A 15,392-nucleotide genomic window follows, 5' to 3' on the forward strand; every position below is an offset into this window, starting at 1 on the left:
GAGAAGATGCCTCGGCATGAGCCAGCTGAGCAGCAGCAGCAGCAGCGCGCCCAGCCCCGCTGCCCGCTCTCCCGCCGCCGGCACCCGCACCGCCCAGGGCCCGCGTCCCCACGGCCACCCGCGGCGTGAGGCGTGAGGCGAGGCCCCGCAGCGCTTCCTCTTCTGCGGCCCCGGCAGGAGGGGAGGGAGGGGAGCGGCCTGAGGGCTCCGCCGGGCTGCCGGCCCCTGCACCCGCCCGCGGCTGGGGGCGGTGGCCGCCACGACGCCCGCCGACTCACCGCACTCTGCCGAGTACTGCTCTGCCCACTCTCCTGCCGCGGCGCAGCCCCCCGCCGGGCCCTGGCGCTGCCGGTGCAGCTCCTGCTTCAGCAGGGAGAGGGCCGGGTACTGCTCGGTCAGGGCCAGGGCAGCCCGGGCCAGCAGGGCCAGCCGGGCCAGCCACACCCGCAGCGCCCGCACGGCCGCCGAGCCGCCGGCAGGTGCCATCTTCGCAGGGCGCATGCGCACCGCTGGCCCGGCGGGCGGCCCCGCCGCCCCTCCCACGGGAGGGGCCGGGCCCCGCCGCGCTGCCCCCTGGGACATGAAGTTCCTCGTCGGCAGGGCCCGGCCGGTGGCGGAGCCGGTGGAAAACCACAACTCCCGGGATGCACCGCGGCGCGGGAGCTCGCTAGGCTCCGCCCCCGGCCGCGGAAGCGAAGCGGTGACCGGCCGAGGCGTGCTGTCGCGTGCCATGGCGGCGGGCGGCGCGTACCGCTGCATCGAGTGCAGCCGGGAGGCGGCGGAGCTGTACAGGGACTACCGGCGCGGGGTGCTCCGCATCTCCATCTGCGTGAGCGCGGGCGGCGGGCGCGGGGGGCGGGGCGGAGGCCGGGGGGCGGGTGGGAGGCTGCGGCGTCAGCAGGCGGCACGTGCCGGCGTGCCCGCCCGGCCGCGCCTCGCGCCTCGGGAGCGCCCCCTGCGGGCGGGCTCGGGCCTGGCGGGTGGGGCCGCTGTGCGGGGCCGGTGCGGGGCGGCCCTGCGGGGGAGCCTGATCCCCTGCGGGAGCCCCGGGGCGGCCCTGGCGCTGCGCCCCCGGCCTCCTGCGCGCCGAGGAGCCGCTCTGAGCGCAGCCCTAGGGTCAGGCAGCTGCAGAGAGGCCGGGAAGCGGTTGGGCCTGCAGGTCAGGTTTTGACTGGTGGTTACTGAGCGTGTGGGGAGGGACCGCCGTGTTAGTTACCCAGCCACAGTGGCACCTGCGTGTTCTAGGCGGCTCAGCGCTCTCCCTGCCCGCTCTGCCTCTCAGAGAGGTCATTTTTTTTCCCCAGTTTTTTTCATCGTGCTAAAATAACTTCCTTCTCTTTTAGTGTTTCCACTGTTTTCTTGCAGACTTTGCAGCCACAGGAAAAAAAAAACACACACACACCAAAAAAACCCCAAAACCAAACCCACAACCTTTTAAAGCAGTATTTTCAACTATTTCTAAACTACTCCTTTCAAAGTTTTTGTAAGGTTGATGTAGGCTTGTCTCCAGTGGTTAGTTTTGACCCTTTTTTTTTGCTGTGTGTAAAAAATACTGAATCACTGAGCAGCCTGGAGTCTGGAATTCTGGAATGGAGGGATCTGCGAATACATCTCTGCTAAGCCTTTGGTTTTATCTGTGTTTGTGTTTCACAACATCCCGTCTGTTCCTTATAAAATTGGGAAACCTTGTGCTTGAAGCAGTTGTTGAATACTTTGTATTCTGTAAGGAATTAGTTGTGCATCATTCAGATTTTCTTTGTGGTTGTTTCCCCTGGTTTTGTAGCCCCTGGCATTTTGAGAGTGTTAATAGAGGCTTGGTTAGTTTACTAACCGTGAAGCTATAAATGTAATGTGACCAGAAAGCCTTGCATAGAAGGTGTGATGAATTCCTTTTCAACTTTGTAAGTTCTGAGTCATTCAAGCATTTGTTAGATCAAAAATAGAGATCATAGGCAACCAGATCATAGAGGTCAGTGGCTGGTATGTATTTGGGGAAACAGTGGTTAGCTCAAGCTGAAAGATACATGTTATTCTGTTTTCAACAGGGCACTGTGAAAACAGGATAAGCACAAATTACTGATGATAGTAGAAATCACATCCCTCTTTTCCCAGCCTAGCTGTCAGGTAAAATGGCTTGTTGCTGTAGAGCATAAGCCAGCTGACAATGTACAAAATATCTCTGCAGACATCTCAAACTGGAGAGATCAGCACTTTTCTTAGGTAAAAGACAAACTAAGGGAGAAAGCATAAGGGAGAAAAAGTGAAAAGTACATAAAAAGATTGTACAGTGATACTCAAAGTGAGGTCAATCGATGTTGTCTAGATAATGTTTGGGGTTGTTTTTTTTAAAGCTTTGGGATACTTGTGTGGGATTCCTATTTGCAAGTGGTACATGAAAATACTGACACATTAAGAAAAGGCATACATGGAACAATTGTTGGGTTGTTTTTAACATTAAGCATTTATTTTTTTCTTTTGGCCCAAGAACATTAGGAACAATCAGAACATTGGCAAGATCATCACTGTTTTATTCTGACCTAGAGATTTTCCCCATGCTAGTTTAAAGTTATCAATGATAAATTGATAAATCTGCCTCTAAAAAGTCTTTGCCATTCTCAGGATGTTCCTGGTCATTCAACACCTGTTGGAACATCATCCTGAGATGAAGATGCTAAATCCTCTCAACAGCATCTTCTGTCTATTCCTACATTTGTTTTACCTTTTCTGGGCCTGATTTTCGGGCAGAGATTTAAATTTGAATGCTTGAGCAAAATACCGTTCCTTTGTATTGTGTTAATCATCTGTTGAAGCAAAGAGCGGAGATTTTTCCAGAGACAAATACTCAAAGCTTCTGTTAGGGAACATCTGTTTCCAGCTCACAGTATTGGAGTGGAGTTTTGGAAATTCAGCCTAATATTCATGGTGCTGTTTCACTTTAGTTTCTGCAGCATTTGTTATTGCTCTTCAGAGAATTGGAAGTTTCTTTGTGGTCCATATTGTAATTTTAATGTGGGGAAATATTCAAGACCTCACAAGCATTAATGTCCACCCTAGAAATAAATTTGCAACGGATACTGAAGAAGCTAAAGAAACCTTCTTCTGTCAAACATGGAAGTCTACTCAGTACCTTGAAATTCACTATAGAAAGATTTTGTCTTTTATTAAAAGTCATGCAAGGTGGCTCACTGCCACAAATTCTTCAAGTTTTGTAACTTCTCTTTTTAAAAGGCCAGTTTCAGCAGAAGCTGAGCTTAAACCTCTGGCATTACACATTCCTTGCTTGACATTCACATTTGGTAAATGAACCTTTTTCTCATCCTGCATGTATTTTCCCATGAAAATGTGTTTACAAGAAATAGGTGGACTATGGCTCCTTAAAAAGAACCTAAAAATGGACAATAATATTCTGAAGAAATTCAGCTCCTCCAGGAGACATGTTCAATATGCTTTGTCTTCAGCATGATAACTGAAGGTGGTGGGGGAGTGGGATGGGCTGTGCAGGTGTGTTCAGATTGCCTCCAACAAAGGTGACTTTTGATGGTTGCTTCGCAACTCATGGGTCTGGTTCCAGTCCTGTGCCATGAACATGCTGATATTTTCCCTATTCCAAACCAGAAGTGATGGTGAAAGTAAGTCTAAGTGGTTCTTTATAGAGGAGGTCTTTGTTAATTATTTTGAGATCCTTAAAACTTAAAGGATCTGCAAATAATACAGTAAATCTTCACTGATTATATTACTAACCAACCATTAACAACAGGAAGAAAAAAATACTGTTCAGATAACATTGCCACTGTCGTCTTAATGCTAGAAGGGGAAAAAAAACACAGTGAGCTAACCTGGAGTAAATTCTGCAGTCAAAATGCAAATAATATAAGAGGAAATTAGCAAACTTGACTTACTAAAAAATAAAAGGAAAACCATGCCTTTTTAATTTAGTTTTAAGTTACATATATGTTGTTGTGGTTAAAGTTTAAAAAATGTTAATTGTTCCAGATCCTAACAAAGGGAAATAAATTATTCATTGCAATATGTAGAGCTCAGTCAGGATTCCCCTTGTGTTTTGTAATAAGAAAGCCAAATTGCCTGACAGTGCACACTTCATTTAGCTTTTCTGCAATTAAAAAATAATTGAAATGCTCTTTTATTGCAGCAAGTCAGATAGACTGTAGATGCTTTGAATGCAAAGCATTTATGTGGTAAGGTGAAGAATCTGTCAAGAGTAAAAAGATCATCCTGGAAAAGAAATGTTGTTTTTCTTATTTACATTACTCAATCTACAGACCAACTCACTACTGGAAAAGGTATCATTCAGGAAAAATTCAAAAAGATTTTTTTTACTATTAGCTTTCTGAAATGGAATGCATCTGAAACTGGGCTGCTTTGCTTTTCAGCTTATTATGACACTTAGCCAGACACCTAATAAAGAACCCATTCCTGAAAGCAGCACAGCTAATTACATTTTAATGTTTAAGGGTGCAACTGGGATTAAGGGCACACTTGCAAGATGATGTGTCCATGTTAGTTTGCCCTATGGACCTATGTTCATGTTGAAGCTATGTAAATGTTGTTAAAATCTGCTGTAAAATCAGCAAAAAATTGTAGCTTAATTTTGCCAAACTCCAAACCCTGGAGAAAGGAATACTAAAATGAGACTCTGTCACTGGTGTTTCTAATGACTAGAGAATTGCAAGCATATTCCTGGTGTGTTTTTCATTGTATTTTTAGTTCAGAATACAGCTTTGTTATTCAATCTATATTTTTGTTTTCTGTAGTGTTCTATGGCTTCCACTACAAGAACGTTTTTCCCTTCCATCGCCCCATCCAAAAATACTTAAGAAAATTAGTTATATTTTAACATTGGAGAGAGCACTCTCAAAAAGTTATTGGTGTATACTTTAGGAACTTTGCCCTTCAGTGACAGCAAGTATTTTCTCAAATATTTGTGTACTGTATTGTATTTGGCATGTGTTTGTAAACTGTGTTCACAGTTGACTATCTTTGATGAATAAAGGAGAGGTATGTTTTTGAGTAGTGTTCTCTAAAAGGCTGATAAAAATACAGTCAGAATTAACACTTCAGTACTTTTGTCTCAATACAACTCAGATGTTAAAACGTGTTACTTCCCTTTGGATTGCTTTGATCAGAAAGAATCTGACACACCACACTGTCAAGAGCATGGCTGTACTGCCTTTGAAGGTTATTTTTTTTCTCCTTAAAGCTGTCTTTGCTAATTAAAAAAAATAATTTAAAAAAGCCTATTTCTATGTTATGAAAATTGTTTGTTTGTTTGTTTGTTTGATGGTTTGTTGTTTTCAGGTTTTTTCTTGGGTTTTTGTTTGGTTTTTTAAACAACAGGCAAACATAACCAAATATTCCTAAAGATTTTATTAGTCAAACAGTTCTTAAACTAATATCCATTTAAATTGACTAGAATATTGAATACATTCATTCACATTAGGGGAGCATAGTATCTATTTGGATTCAGTGAGTCAGTATCAAACATTTGTAATTTTCCCTAAATTTACCAATTTAGAGGAAGGCACATACATAAAATTTACAGTGTCCAGCTTAACCTCTCTTTTCTGCAACATAATCTGTATGCCTGGGTGGGAAAGCCAGAATATGGCTGGTCTTCTGTGATGTGGCAGAATGTTTTTCCCTGTTTAAGTAACACAGGAAATAGGATTCTTAAATGTTTGGTGGTGATATGACAGAATCACAGAATCCTAGGGGTTGGAAGGGACCTTGAAAGATCATCTAGTCCAACCCCCCTGCCAGAGCTGAAATACTGAATTAAACATCATTCTGGCAGCTGCAGAAGATGTGGTTGTGGCTGCCAGAAGCTGTGGAGCAGAAGACCCATTCTTATGGGTAACTCCACAATTTGTGTATTCTTTCATAGCAGTCTCCTTATATATCTGCAGTAGCATTTCTGTGTCGTTGGTTTTGTCTGTAAGGTTGGTTTGATATATTTCAATTGTCTAAAATTCATGTCAGACAACAGTGACAATTTTTCAATACCTCTTAATTGCAAGTTTTTTGATTGCTGTTTGGTTGGGACCCTCTACTTGAAAAGGTCATTCTTAACTCTTCTCAGATTTTTCACCATGGTCAAAATATGTACTGTTGTAGAAAAATCTGAAGACATAATAAATCCTGTAGTATGTAGGATATCCTTCATCTAACTTTTATGACATCCATTGTGTTCAAGGATAATCTTCTGTATGTGCTTGTCCAGTGCTGGTGTGAATAAGCCTATTAAAAGAATTTGAGTTTTCCTGTGCTACATCAAGCAAGAGATTTGACATGTAAATTACCACCTATAAGAATATCATTCATTATTTCCCTGTACAGAGAAATGAAGCAAGACACTGCCTTTAATGATAGTTGCAATTTCTTCTTTCACTCTATTAAATCCTGTAGCTGTGGTTGGCTGTTAATTACATCCTTTCTCCCATCTTGCTCACTTTAATTTTAGACCTATCGAATTGTTTGTTCATTGAGTCAATTTTTTAATTCATTACCTCAAACTTGTGTGCTGTCATGTTTTCTTTTTGACTCCAAATGAGTTTGCTGGGTGTTTTTCTTGAGCTGGACTAAGAAACACTGATTCAAACATTCCTTAGATACTCTATTCAACTTGTGCATTTGTTAGGATGTTGTTCTTAGTATGAGTGTTGGACTTTTGAGTCAATCTGCTAGTAATGTTTTGCATTCTCAAATTCTCCAGTAATCATTCTGGTAAATAGCAAGGCAAAGTTAACTTTGGACACAAGGAATCCCTATAAAATTGAAAAAATCTTTTTGTATTTCCTGGGAATTTGTCATAGGTGTGTGTTGTCTAATGCTGCATTTTTTACTACTACAACATTCTCGGAAGTTGTGTGCATAATTTCCATTCTGACAGTGCATAGCTGTGCACTCATTGAAATGCAAATAGAGATTGTTTCTCTGACAGTTGTACTCTGAGCATGGCAGCTGATCTGAAGGCCCAGGGGAGTGGGATTAGCTGAGGACACACTGGAGGAAACAAGTAGCTGAACTGGAGGATGGGAGCTGGAGAAAGCTGGCCTGCAGGCAGGCACCCTTCTGCAAGCACTCTGAGCTGAAGTGGTCTGCATGTTCAGCTGCTGCTGCTCCTCTGCTCTCTGTTAGAAGTTATTTCCCCCTCAGGTCTGCTAGATGAGGCTTTTGTAAGGCTGTTGTTTAACAACTCTGTTCACAGTTGGTTTAACAGCTTTTTGTTAGCCCTTCTCATGTAACTGAAGTCAAGGAGTGACCACCCATGCAGGTAAGTCAATAAATCTTAAGGGATGACAAGCAGTTCCCCGTGGTCTGGGTGTGATAACCTCTCCAGCAGGCACAGCAAGAACCAGCAGCTGTTTTGGAGAAGCAATGGTCTAGTGTCTCACCATTGTGCAGCAGCAACTTCTGACTCTGTGGCCATATCTGTGTGTGAAAACTACTTTATCTGAATATATTGATGCCTGTTCAATAATGGAAAATCAATTGGAACATCCAGGCAGTTTACCAGTAAGGAAGAACAATGCAACAGCAAAAAACATGTACTGTCTTCTTGAAAGGAAGAAAAAGGTAGGATAGGAGGATAAAGCATCTTTGAAAAAAAGAAACTGATAGAAGGACACAACATGAGAAGGACATGGAGCTCTTGGAGCAAGTCCAGAGGAGGGCCATGGAGATAATCAGAGGGCTGGGGCACCTCTCCTGTGGAGAGGCTGTGAGAGTTGGGATTGTTCAGCCTGGAGAAGAGAAGGCTCTGGGGAGACCTTAGAGCAGCCTTCCAGTACCTGAAGGGGGCTACAGGAAAGCTGGGGAGGGACTTTTCACCAGAGAGGCCAGTGATAGGACAAGGGGGAATGGTTTTAAGCTTAGAGAAGGTAGATTTAGGTTAAACATTAGGAAGAAATTCTTCACTATTAGGGTGGCGAGACACTGGAACAGGTTGCCCAAAGAAGTTGTGGATGGCCCCTCCCTTGAAGTGTTCAGAGATGGGCTAGACAGGACTTGGAGCAACCTGGTCTAGAGGGAGATGTCCCTGCCCATGCAGAGGGTTTGAAACTAGATGATCTTTAAAGTCTCTTCCAACACAAACCATTCTATGATAGAAGAAAGTACTTTGCTTAAAAAAACCCAAACAAAACAAGGCAAAAAATACCCAGGAGGTAGGCCATCATCACGTAACCTCCGACAAGATACTGGTGCATTTCTTAAGTCTTGGGAAGGTATTTTGGTTTTTTGCATCTACAGTTTATTATCAGTGTTAATCTGAAGCCTGTAAAAATTGATTATGTATCTTTCTGTTTTATAAGGGAAGTCTGTGTGTCAACAGTGTCAGGGGAGGGGGAGCAATTTTTCTGGATTAATGAAAAAACTATTGACATTTGATAGACTAATAAATATTGAGTAGCTGATTTGGATTTATGCAACTGCTAAGATTAGAGGAACATTTTATGAACTCTTGATTTCCTTTCTTCTTTTTTTCCTAATTCTTTTTATTTTGTGACTTTCAGAAATCCTGCCAGAAACCTGTGGACAAATATATTGAGTATGATCCTGTTATCATATTGATTAATGCTGTTTTATGCAAAGCACAAGCATACAGGCACATTCTTTTCAATACAAAGATAAATGTAAGTTGCAATCACCCTGCCCTGTGACTTTTTTTTGGTTAAATATATATTTAGATTTAGTAATTTTTTGTAATCGTTGCAAAATTTTAGAGACTGTTCTTCTCCTACCCTTTCACAGGTTCCAGCAAGCTGAACCAATTATATCATTAATATAACACAGGAAAATCTCAAACTCCAGCTATAACTAAGAAAGTTACTGTCTCCACAGTAGTGATCCCACAATACTAGCAAATACAGGAGTTATCTTAAATGTTAAAAAAGCAAGTGTACAGAACTGTTAATGCAGTTTTCTACACCCTTTAATTTGCCTGTCATGTTAATTGATGTTGAAAGGACGATGTGCTAAACTAGTGTCGCAACAGAAGAAATTTGCTTATATTCTAAACAAAAAAAAACAACCCTATATAGCTTGTTTATTTAGAGATGTTGAGAAGTATTTTAAATAACAAATTCTTAGTAATGCTTTAGTTTATGCTGATTTAATACTAATGCTTTTATTATTCTTTTATTTACCAGATTCATGGAAAGCTCTATATATTTTGTTTGCTCTGTGAAGCTTATGTCAGGTGGTTGCAACTACAGGATTCAAGCCAAAATGTAGATCCTGATGACTTAATAAGATATGCCAAGGAATGGGATTTTTATCGAATGTTTGGTATAGCTTCTTTAGGTAAGATCAATTACTAGTTCATGTTACTGTCTGCTCTTGAGCACTGAATAACTTCATGAGTCTTTCAACAAGCCCGTATTGCAAAAATTAATACCGAATGGGTGATATTAACCCAGTATGGTTAAAAAACTATGCACATACTTTCTAATTTGCCTTCATTTAATGCAAATGCATATTTTAATCCTGGTTACAGTTCAGGCTGATGTGATCAGCATTAGATAGCAAAACACCAAAAAGTGTCAGTATTCAGAAATCTTTGTCTGAATCCATTTGCATAGTTTGAAGACCAACATAGAGCTGAGCCTTATTCCATATTTCATGTTGACATCAAGGTTTATTATTCATTAAGGTGATACACCATTAAGGATGATCCTTACAGAATTAGAAAATAATTAGGAAAAGCTGTATCTGGGTTGTGTTTTTTTTAATGAATACACAAAAATACAGTGCAGTGTCATCACTGGTAAAGACTAAATATTTCTGTGATCTAAAACAGTGTTTGAAGGCAGGAGATGTTTTTTGTTTTAATTAGGTTTATACTGCTATTCTTGTACCTTTTCTGGTGTTAGTGTTTAAAAACTAGTATTTTCCTTAGACATTCAGAGTTTAACTTAAGTAATTTACTGTCTAGTGTTGCTCTACGTAGGTTTTCATAACATGTCAGTAAAAATGCTGGAACTCATTGTTTAGTAGTAATTCATCTACTACAGTTGTCATGAGAGTTGCTTTGACATCTGCCTTAATTCCAGTGTTACGCAGGGACATGGTGTCAGTAAAAGTGTAATAGCTCAATGATATTTTCACTTTAGTGTTCTTTCTCAGGCTGGATAGAAAGGGTTCATTGCTGGTGACCTTTTCAAAGGAGACAAGTATTGACTTTATCTCACTGCCTGACAGTTGAAAAAAACCTCTTCTTTTGTTAAATAGGAAGAGTGAAGTGGTTCTTATGCTAAACTTCCTGTGCTGTTTGGTGTCAGAAATTATGAGCATGACAATCCTATAGGCAGAATTCTGTGATGGCATTATTCTGAATGTCATGATACATAATAGTTTAAGTGGTAGTAATATTTGCCTATTAAAATGAACACAGAAGATGGAGGACGTGTTCATATTTGCCTATGTCTTCTAAATAGCAGTGGTTCAGTTGCATTTGGGACACGTCATTTCATTTAAATTAATCCAAAAAAGGCCTTGATTTTCACTCTTTATTCTCTCTTTCCAACTCCTTTTATTTCCTCTTAGAACAAACTTCATTTTTGGTTGGCATTTTTATTACCTTGTGGTGGATGAGACCTGAGCTGCTGAAAACAAAGTCTGAATTCATTTTACTTCTCAAAGCACTGCTGTTGTCCAGCTATGGAAAGCTTTTGCTAATTCCAGCTGTAATTTGGGAACATGACTACACACCTTTGTGCCTTGCATTTATAAAAGTGTTTGTCTTGATATCAAACTCTCAGGCAATTAGAGGTAAGTTTTTGCTTTTTTATTACTACATTACTCGTATAGAATGTGTGTGAGAATGCAGCTGTTATAGAATTCATTATTATTGTTGTAATATTCTTTTACCAAGTATTAGATACGTGACTGAAATAGCTCTAGCTTAAGACTGTTATTTAGACTTTAATAGAGAGTGAATGAAACAAAACACTTTATTAAAAAAGAAAAAGCATCTCTTATCTCACTGTCATCTTTTTGTATATGCTGTATTATATCCATCAGATCCATTGGTTAGAATTTGAGACAACTCATCATGGATTATTGAAACATAAAGCAGAGTTCTTTGTGTGTCCAGAAAATGAAAATGCCATGTTAATTTTATGCATGGCTTTGGAATGCAGACTTTTAACAGATTTGTGTGATTTCTTATACATACAAGGGCAAGGGAGGTGATTCTTCCCCTCTGATCTGCTCTTGTGAGACTGCACCTGGAATACTGTGCACAACTCTGGTGCCCTCAGCACAGGAAAGATATAGACCTGTTGGAGAAGGTCCAGAGAAGGGCCATGAAGATGATCAAAGTGCTGTAGCACCTCTGCTGTGAAGACAGGCTGAGAGAGTTTGGGCTATTCAGCCTGGAGAAGAGAAGGCTCTTGGAAGACCTTATAGTGGCCTTCCAGTACCTGAAGGGGCTACAGGAAAGCTGGGGAGGGACTTTTCACCAGAGAAGATAGTGATAGGACAAGGGGTAGTGGATTTAAACTGAAAGAGGGTAGATTTAGGTTAGACATCAGGAAGAAATTTTTCACCATGAGGGTAGTAAGGCACTGGAATAGTTTGCCTAGGGAGGTTGTGGAAGCATCCTCCCTGGAGGTTCATGGCGAGGTTTGTGCAGCCTGGTCTAGTGTGAGGTGTCCCTGCTTATAGCAGGGGGGTTGGAACTTGATCTTTCAGATCCCTGCCAACTGTAACCATTCTATGATTCTGTGATCTTTCTAAGTGGCTAGTGATAAATTTGTTCTGTTTTCTTTTGCAGTTACATTGAACTTGAACCGCATGTTCCCTTGGTTGGCCATCTTCTTTGGATTATTTTTGGAAAATGGTGTGGTCTGCTTGTTCCAGAAGATGGGATTGGATGTTTGAAATGTCAGCCCAGATCTGAAGAAATATCAACAACGTGATGATCATTTTCTAAGAATGATCTCTGCCAGCAGGATCCAAAGATGATAGAGAAAAAAACGAGTGTTGAGTGTAGGCAGTTTTAGGATGACTTAAAATGAGACACTTCAGATGTTTGGCTATTTAATGTTGTAAGCCATAAAACTTCAGTCTTAGCTTGTTTATTTTCCCATTCAAAAATATGAATGTGTCACTATCCTAACAGCTTTATAAATCTGGCTGCATAGCTATGGCTGTTCCAAAAAGGGTACACACACAAAAAAAAAAAATCACTACTACCAGTCACTGCATTTTGGCAGAAAGAGGAGGATGAACTGTCCCCTTAAGAGGAAGTAAGAGTCAGTGGAAAAATGGAAAAGCCAAAATTTGTATTTCTGCAAAAAACAGATTTTCAAAGAGAAGTGATCATGTGCAAACAGTTTATGAGGGAAATGGCAAGTGTCACAAAGTAAAACTAGAGTGGGAAAACTAAGTTGCACTTTCTGGAATGTTTATGTAACAATCCAAGATAATAAAATACCTAATTCTAGAGTAGCCTCTAGGTTCTGTAGTTTTAACTGGCTTGGAATTTTATATGGTCTTATAAATGCTACTACTTTGTTCTGAAAGCTGCAGAGAAAGTGAAAGGACTCTGATCCCCAGCATACACCCTGTTTGGTATACGGCTGCTGCTGCCTCTGATGTGCAGCCACATGTCCTGCATCCAGCCATCACCTGCAACAGGGTGAGAGGAAGCAAAAAGTGAAGTGTGAGGCTGATTACCCAGAGACAATTACTTGTTAAAAAAAGTACAAAACCAAAAAACAAAACATGTTTAGGCTTAAAATAGTGAAGAAGCATTTCTAGAAGATCTGCATCTTTTTCCCCAGCAGGCAAAGAGGACTACAAGGCCCACAAAGGAACTGTCAGAATCAGTTTCCACAAGACAGTAGTTAGGACATGAACCTATTTCTTTTGTGCAGACCAGTTTTCAGTATGTTCCTGCCAAGTCTAATTCTCCTGCCTGTTTGTCTGCAACTGCCTGTGCTACAATAAGATACTTGGTCAGAAAAGCAAATGGTTGCTGATTTTGTTTTAATAGGTCAGAGGCTGAAACCACTCGTGCCATTTGTGTTTCACTTTACATCTTTCTGAGCATGTAGAGAAGGCCAAAAAAAAGCTGAGCAGCAGCTTTGGCAACATGGTATCTAGTGTATGCTTTGCGTGCATAATTAGATCTGGGGAGATACTCCGCCCGCAAAAGCTTGTTTAAAAACAGTATGTTGCCAAATGTGCTTTGTGTAACTCTCATCATCCTCCCACAACAGCAGCACACAGCGTTGCAACAGAGCCTGCAGGTTGAGAAGGTACAAAGGGAAAGAGCAGTAGATGCTTTGTCAGAGTGTCAAGGATGCTGGTCTGGCTTGCTTTTGTTTTTCTCCTTCACCTTCTGCCTTGAGTTTAAGAAGGACTGAAGTTGTGCTGCAACAGAGAGGGTGACAGAAGAATATGCACTAGGAAAATGCTGGTTGCTGAGCCAAACCCTGTTTGGTGTTGTACCTGTCATCTGGCTTTTACCCAGCTCTCTATTAATCTTAATACAACATTAGCATTGGAGCTGAAGTTTCTCACCACTTTTTATGTCCCTCTTTCAGGAAGAGCACATTCTTTCTACTGCCAATTTCGTTTTTCTAATGATGTAACAACAGTATTTTGGTTTGTTTCTCTTAGGTTATTTTTTTTTTTAATTAATCTTGGGTGTCATGTTTATACACAAAATGTTATGTTTTTTTTCAGAAATTTCTGCATTGTCTGCTCCAGCACTGGTTTCAGTCTGAAGGCTGAGTAGAACACATTTAAGTGTGACTAATGCAAGGGAAATATTTTTGTGTTACATGTAATGTGAATATTACCTATTCAGCAGCAAATTTGTAAATACAATGTACATACATTTTATTTGAGAACAGTTTTCTTAAAGTGTTTTTTTTTTTATTAAAAAAAATTAATTCTGGACATATCCTGAATTTTGTTCAGAGGACCTAGAATGGACATGAACACATTCCAAAAGAAGAAATGCTCATCTATTGTGTCCAATCTGCTAATAGCATCAGTTACACACTCTGAAATGCTGTGAGGAGTCACCACTGTCCTGATCCAACTTTGAGGATGGAGAAGAAAATGAAGAGCTACAGAGCAGTGGAATGAAAGCAGGTGGTGTGCAGGTTTTTAGTCTTCAGAGGCAGCATTACTGTTTAATTATGTAGGACTTTCTGCCTTGTGTGGTTTTATGGCTACTTATCTATCAGAAACAATATGACAAGTGCACTAATATTTCATAAATCTAGGAGAAGTCAAAGATGCCCTATATGTGGGCAGGTGTGTGTGCATTTTTTATGCCTTTGGAAAAGGGTTTCATATGGTGCTTGAGAGAACTTAGCCTATTTTATGGCCCTGCTTGTTTAAAATAGTCATCTCTCTCATGTTTTTATTCCTTTTTGTCTTTTGAGCTCCTCTTCTTTCATCAACTCTTTGTGATTAAATAGTCATGTTCTGGAAGATGTATGACAAATACCCCACCCTTTCTAGGTATCTTCAGTTGCTTCCTTAACTTATGAAAAAGGATGTACTTGAGTTAAAAATTTTAACAGCCTGCAAATGAACCCATGTCAACTATGCTTTTCTTGAAATCAAAAGGGTTTTAGCATGGCCTATAAGAAATTTGTGAGCCTATGCAGCAAATTCCAGAATTCTGTTGGATGAAATGCACAGAAGAACCAGTGCTGTTATTCATACTTGGGCTGAGTAATGTCTTAGTGCTTGCACAGTGGGAGCTGGGAACTTCTAACTGGGTCCATAGGTCAGGTAACAAGTATTTAGAAACTAGTCTATCCAAAACTGGAGAATTAGAAGATAGGGTAGGTAGGGTTAAAGGATAATGTAGGCATCAGGAAGACTGCTACAAAAGTAAAGACTTGAGAAGACAATATAAACAAGATAGAATCTCAAGAAAAAATAATATGTAAGAAACAATGCAGTGTAGATCAGTATGAGTCTATGATTAAGCAAATACATGAACATCCTAAATTTTCAAAGGATGAACTTGAAGGAAGAATATTATTTATTGTAGACATTTTTGTAATAGTCTCAGTGATAATGTGAAATGGCAAAGGATGTTTTCCAAACAGTGAAGTCTATGGTTTTCTCTAGAAAAGTCACTGATCACCTCATTAGTGGTTTGCACTCCATCTTTGAAAATACACTTTTCTGAGCAGAATTAGCAGTTCTACAGAGAATTAGTCACCGTGAATAGGAAGAGCTGTGAAACACCAGAGCCTGTCCCCTCGTTCTGCAATAGTGTGTGTTGCATTAGGTTTCGCTGGTGGTTGCAAGAGCTACTACCCTTGTGACCTCTTGCAAGTTCAGACAAGCGAGTCTTTACTTCCATGACAAGTTGTATCTCAGGCATATAAACTGCC

The 15,392-nt window shown here is 40.8% G+C and overlaps 2 protein-coding genes across 7 annotated transcripts in view; one reads left to right on the forward strand and one right to left on the reverse strand.

The window, feature by feature from the left end:
• Positions 1-505, reverse strand: part of TTC13 (tetratricopeptide repeat domain 13) — a 37,981-nt gene extending 37,476 nt beyond the window's left edge. For all 3 annotated transcript variants that reach the window (XM_051614696.1, XM_051614695.1, XM_051614693.1), the window contains exon 1: positions 279-505. In XM_051614696.1, the coding sequence (XP_051470656.1) occupies positions 279-501 (223 nt within the window). In that variant the 5' untranslated portion in view covers positions 502-505. The remainder of the gene's footprint in view (positions 1-278) is intronic.
• Positions 506-696: 191 nt separating this feature from the next.
• On the forward strand, positions 697-13,929 carry ARV1 (ARV1 homolog, fatty acid homeostasis modulator). 4 transcript variants are annotated; one of them, XM_051614830.1, is made up of 6 exons: positions 795-829; positions 7,361-7,593; positions 8,532-8,651; positions 9,168-9,321; positions 10,564-10,788; positions 11,795-13,929. In XM_051614830.1, exons 2-6 carry the CDS (start codon positions 7,498-7,500, stop codon positions 11,899-11,901), a joined length of 702 nt encoding a protein of 233 aa, XP_051470790.1. In that variant the 5' UTR covers positions 795-829; positions 7,361-7,497; the 3' UTR covers positions 11,902-13,929. The 4 variants fall into 4 exon arrangements, with proteins under 4 accessions (XP_051470788.1, XP_051470790.1, XP_051470789.1 ...); XM_051614828.1 differs by lacking the exon at positions 7,361-7,593 and having other exon boundaries at positions 697-829; XM_051614829.1 differs by lacking the exon at positions 795-829 and having other exon boundaries at positions 1,410-7,593.
• The last annotated feature ends 1,463 nt before the right edge of the window (positions 13,930-15,392 follow it).

Source organism: Apus apus, chromosome 3 (genome assembly GCF_020740795.1).
Source record: "Apus apus isolate bApuApu2 chromosome 3, bApuApu2.pri.cur, whole genome shotgun sequence".
NCBI lineage: Eukaryota > Metazoa > Chordata > Aves > Apodiformes > Apodidae > Apus > Apus apus.

Bases quoted from the DNA above. Each gene is read 5' to 3' on its own strand.
- ARV1 (XM_051614828.1), top strand. From the start codon at position 731: ATGGCGGCGGGCGGCGCGTACCGCTGCATCGAGTGCAGCCGGGAGGCG. The intron at 8,652-9,167 runs GTAAGTTGCAAT...TTTATTTACCAG, and splicing joins TTTTCAATACAAAGATAAAT to ATTCATGGAAAGCTCTATAT. The intron at 9,322-10,563 runs GTAAGATCAATT...ATTTCCTCTTAG, and splicing joins GTTTGGTATAGCTTCTTTAG to AACAAACTTCATTTTTGGTT.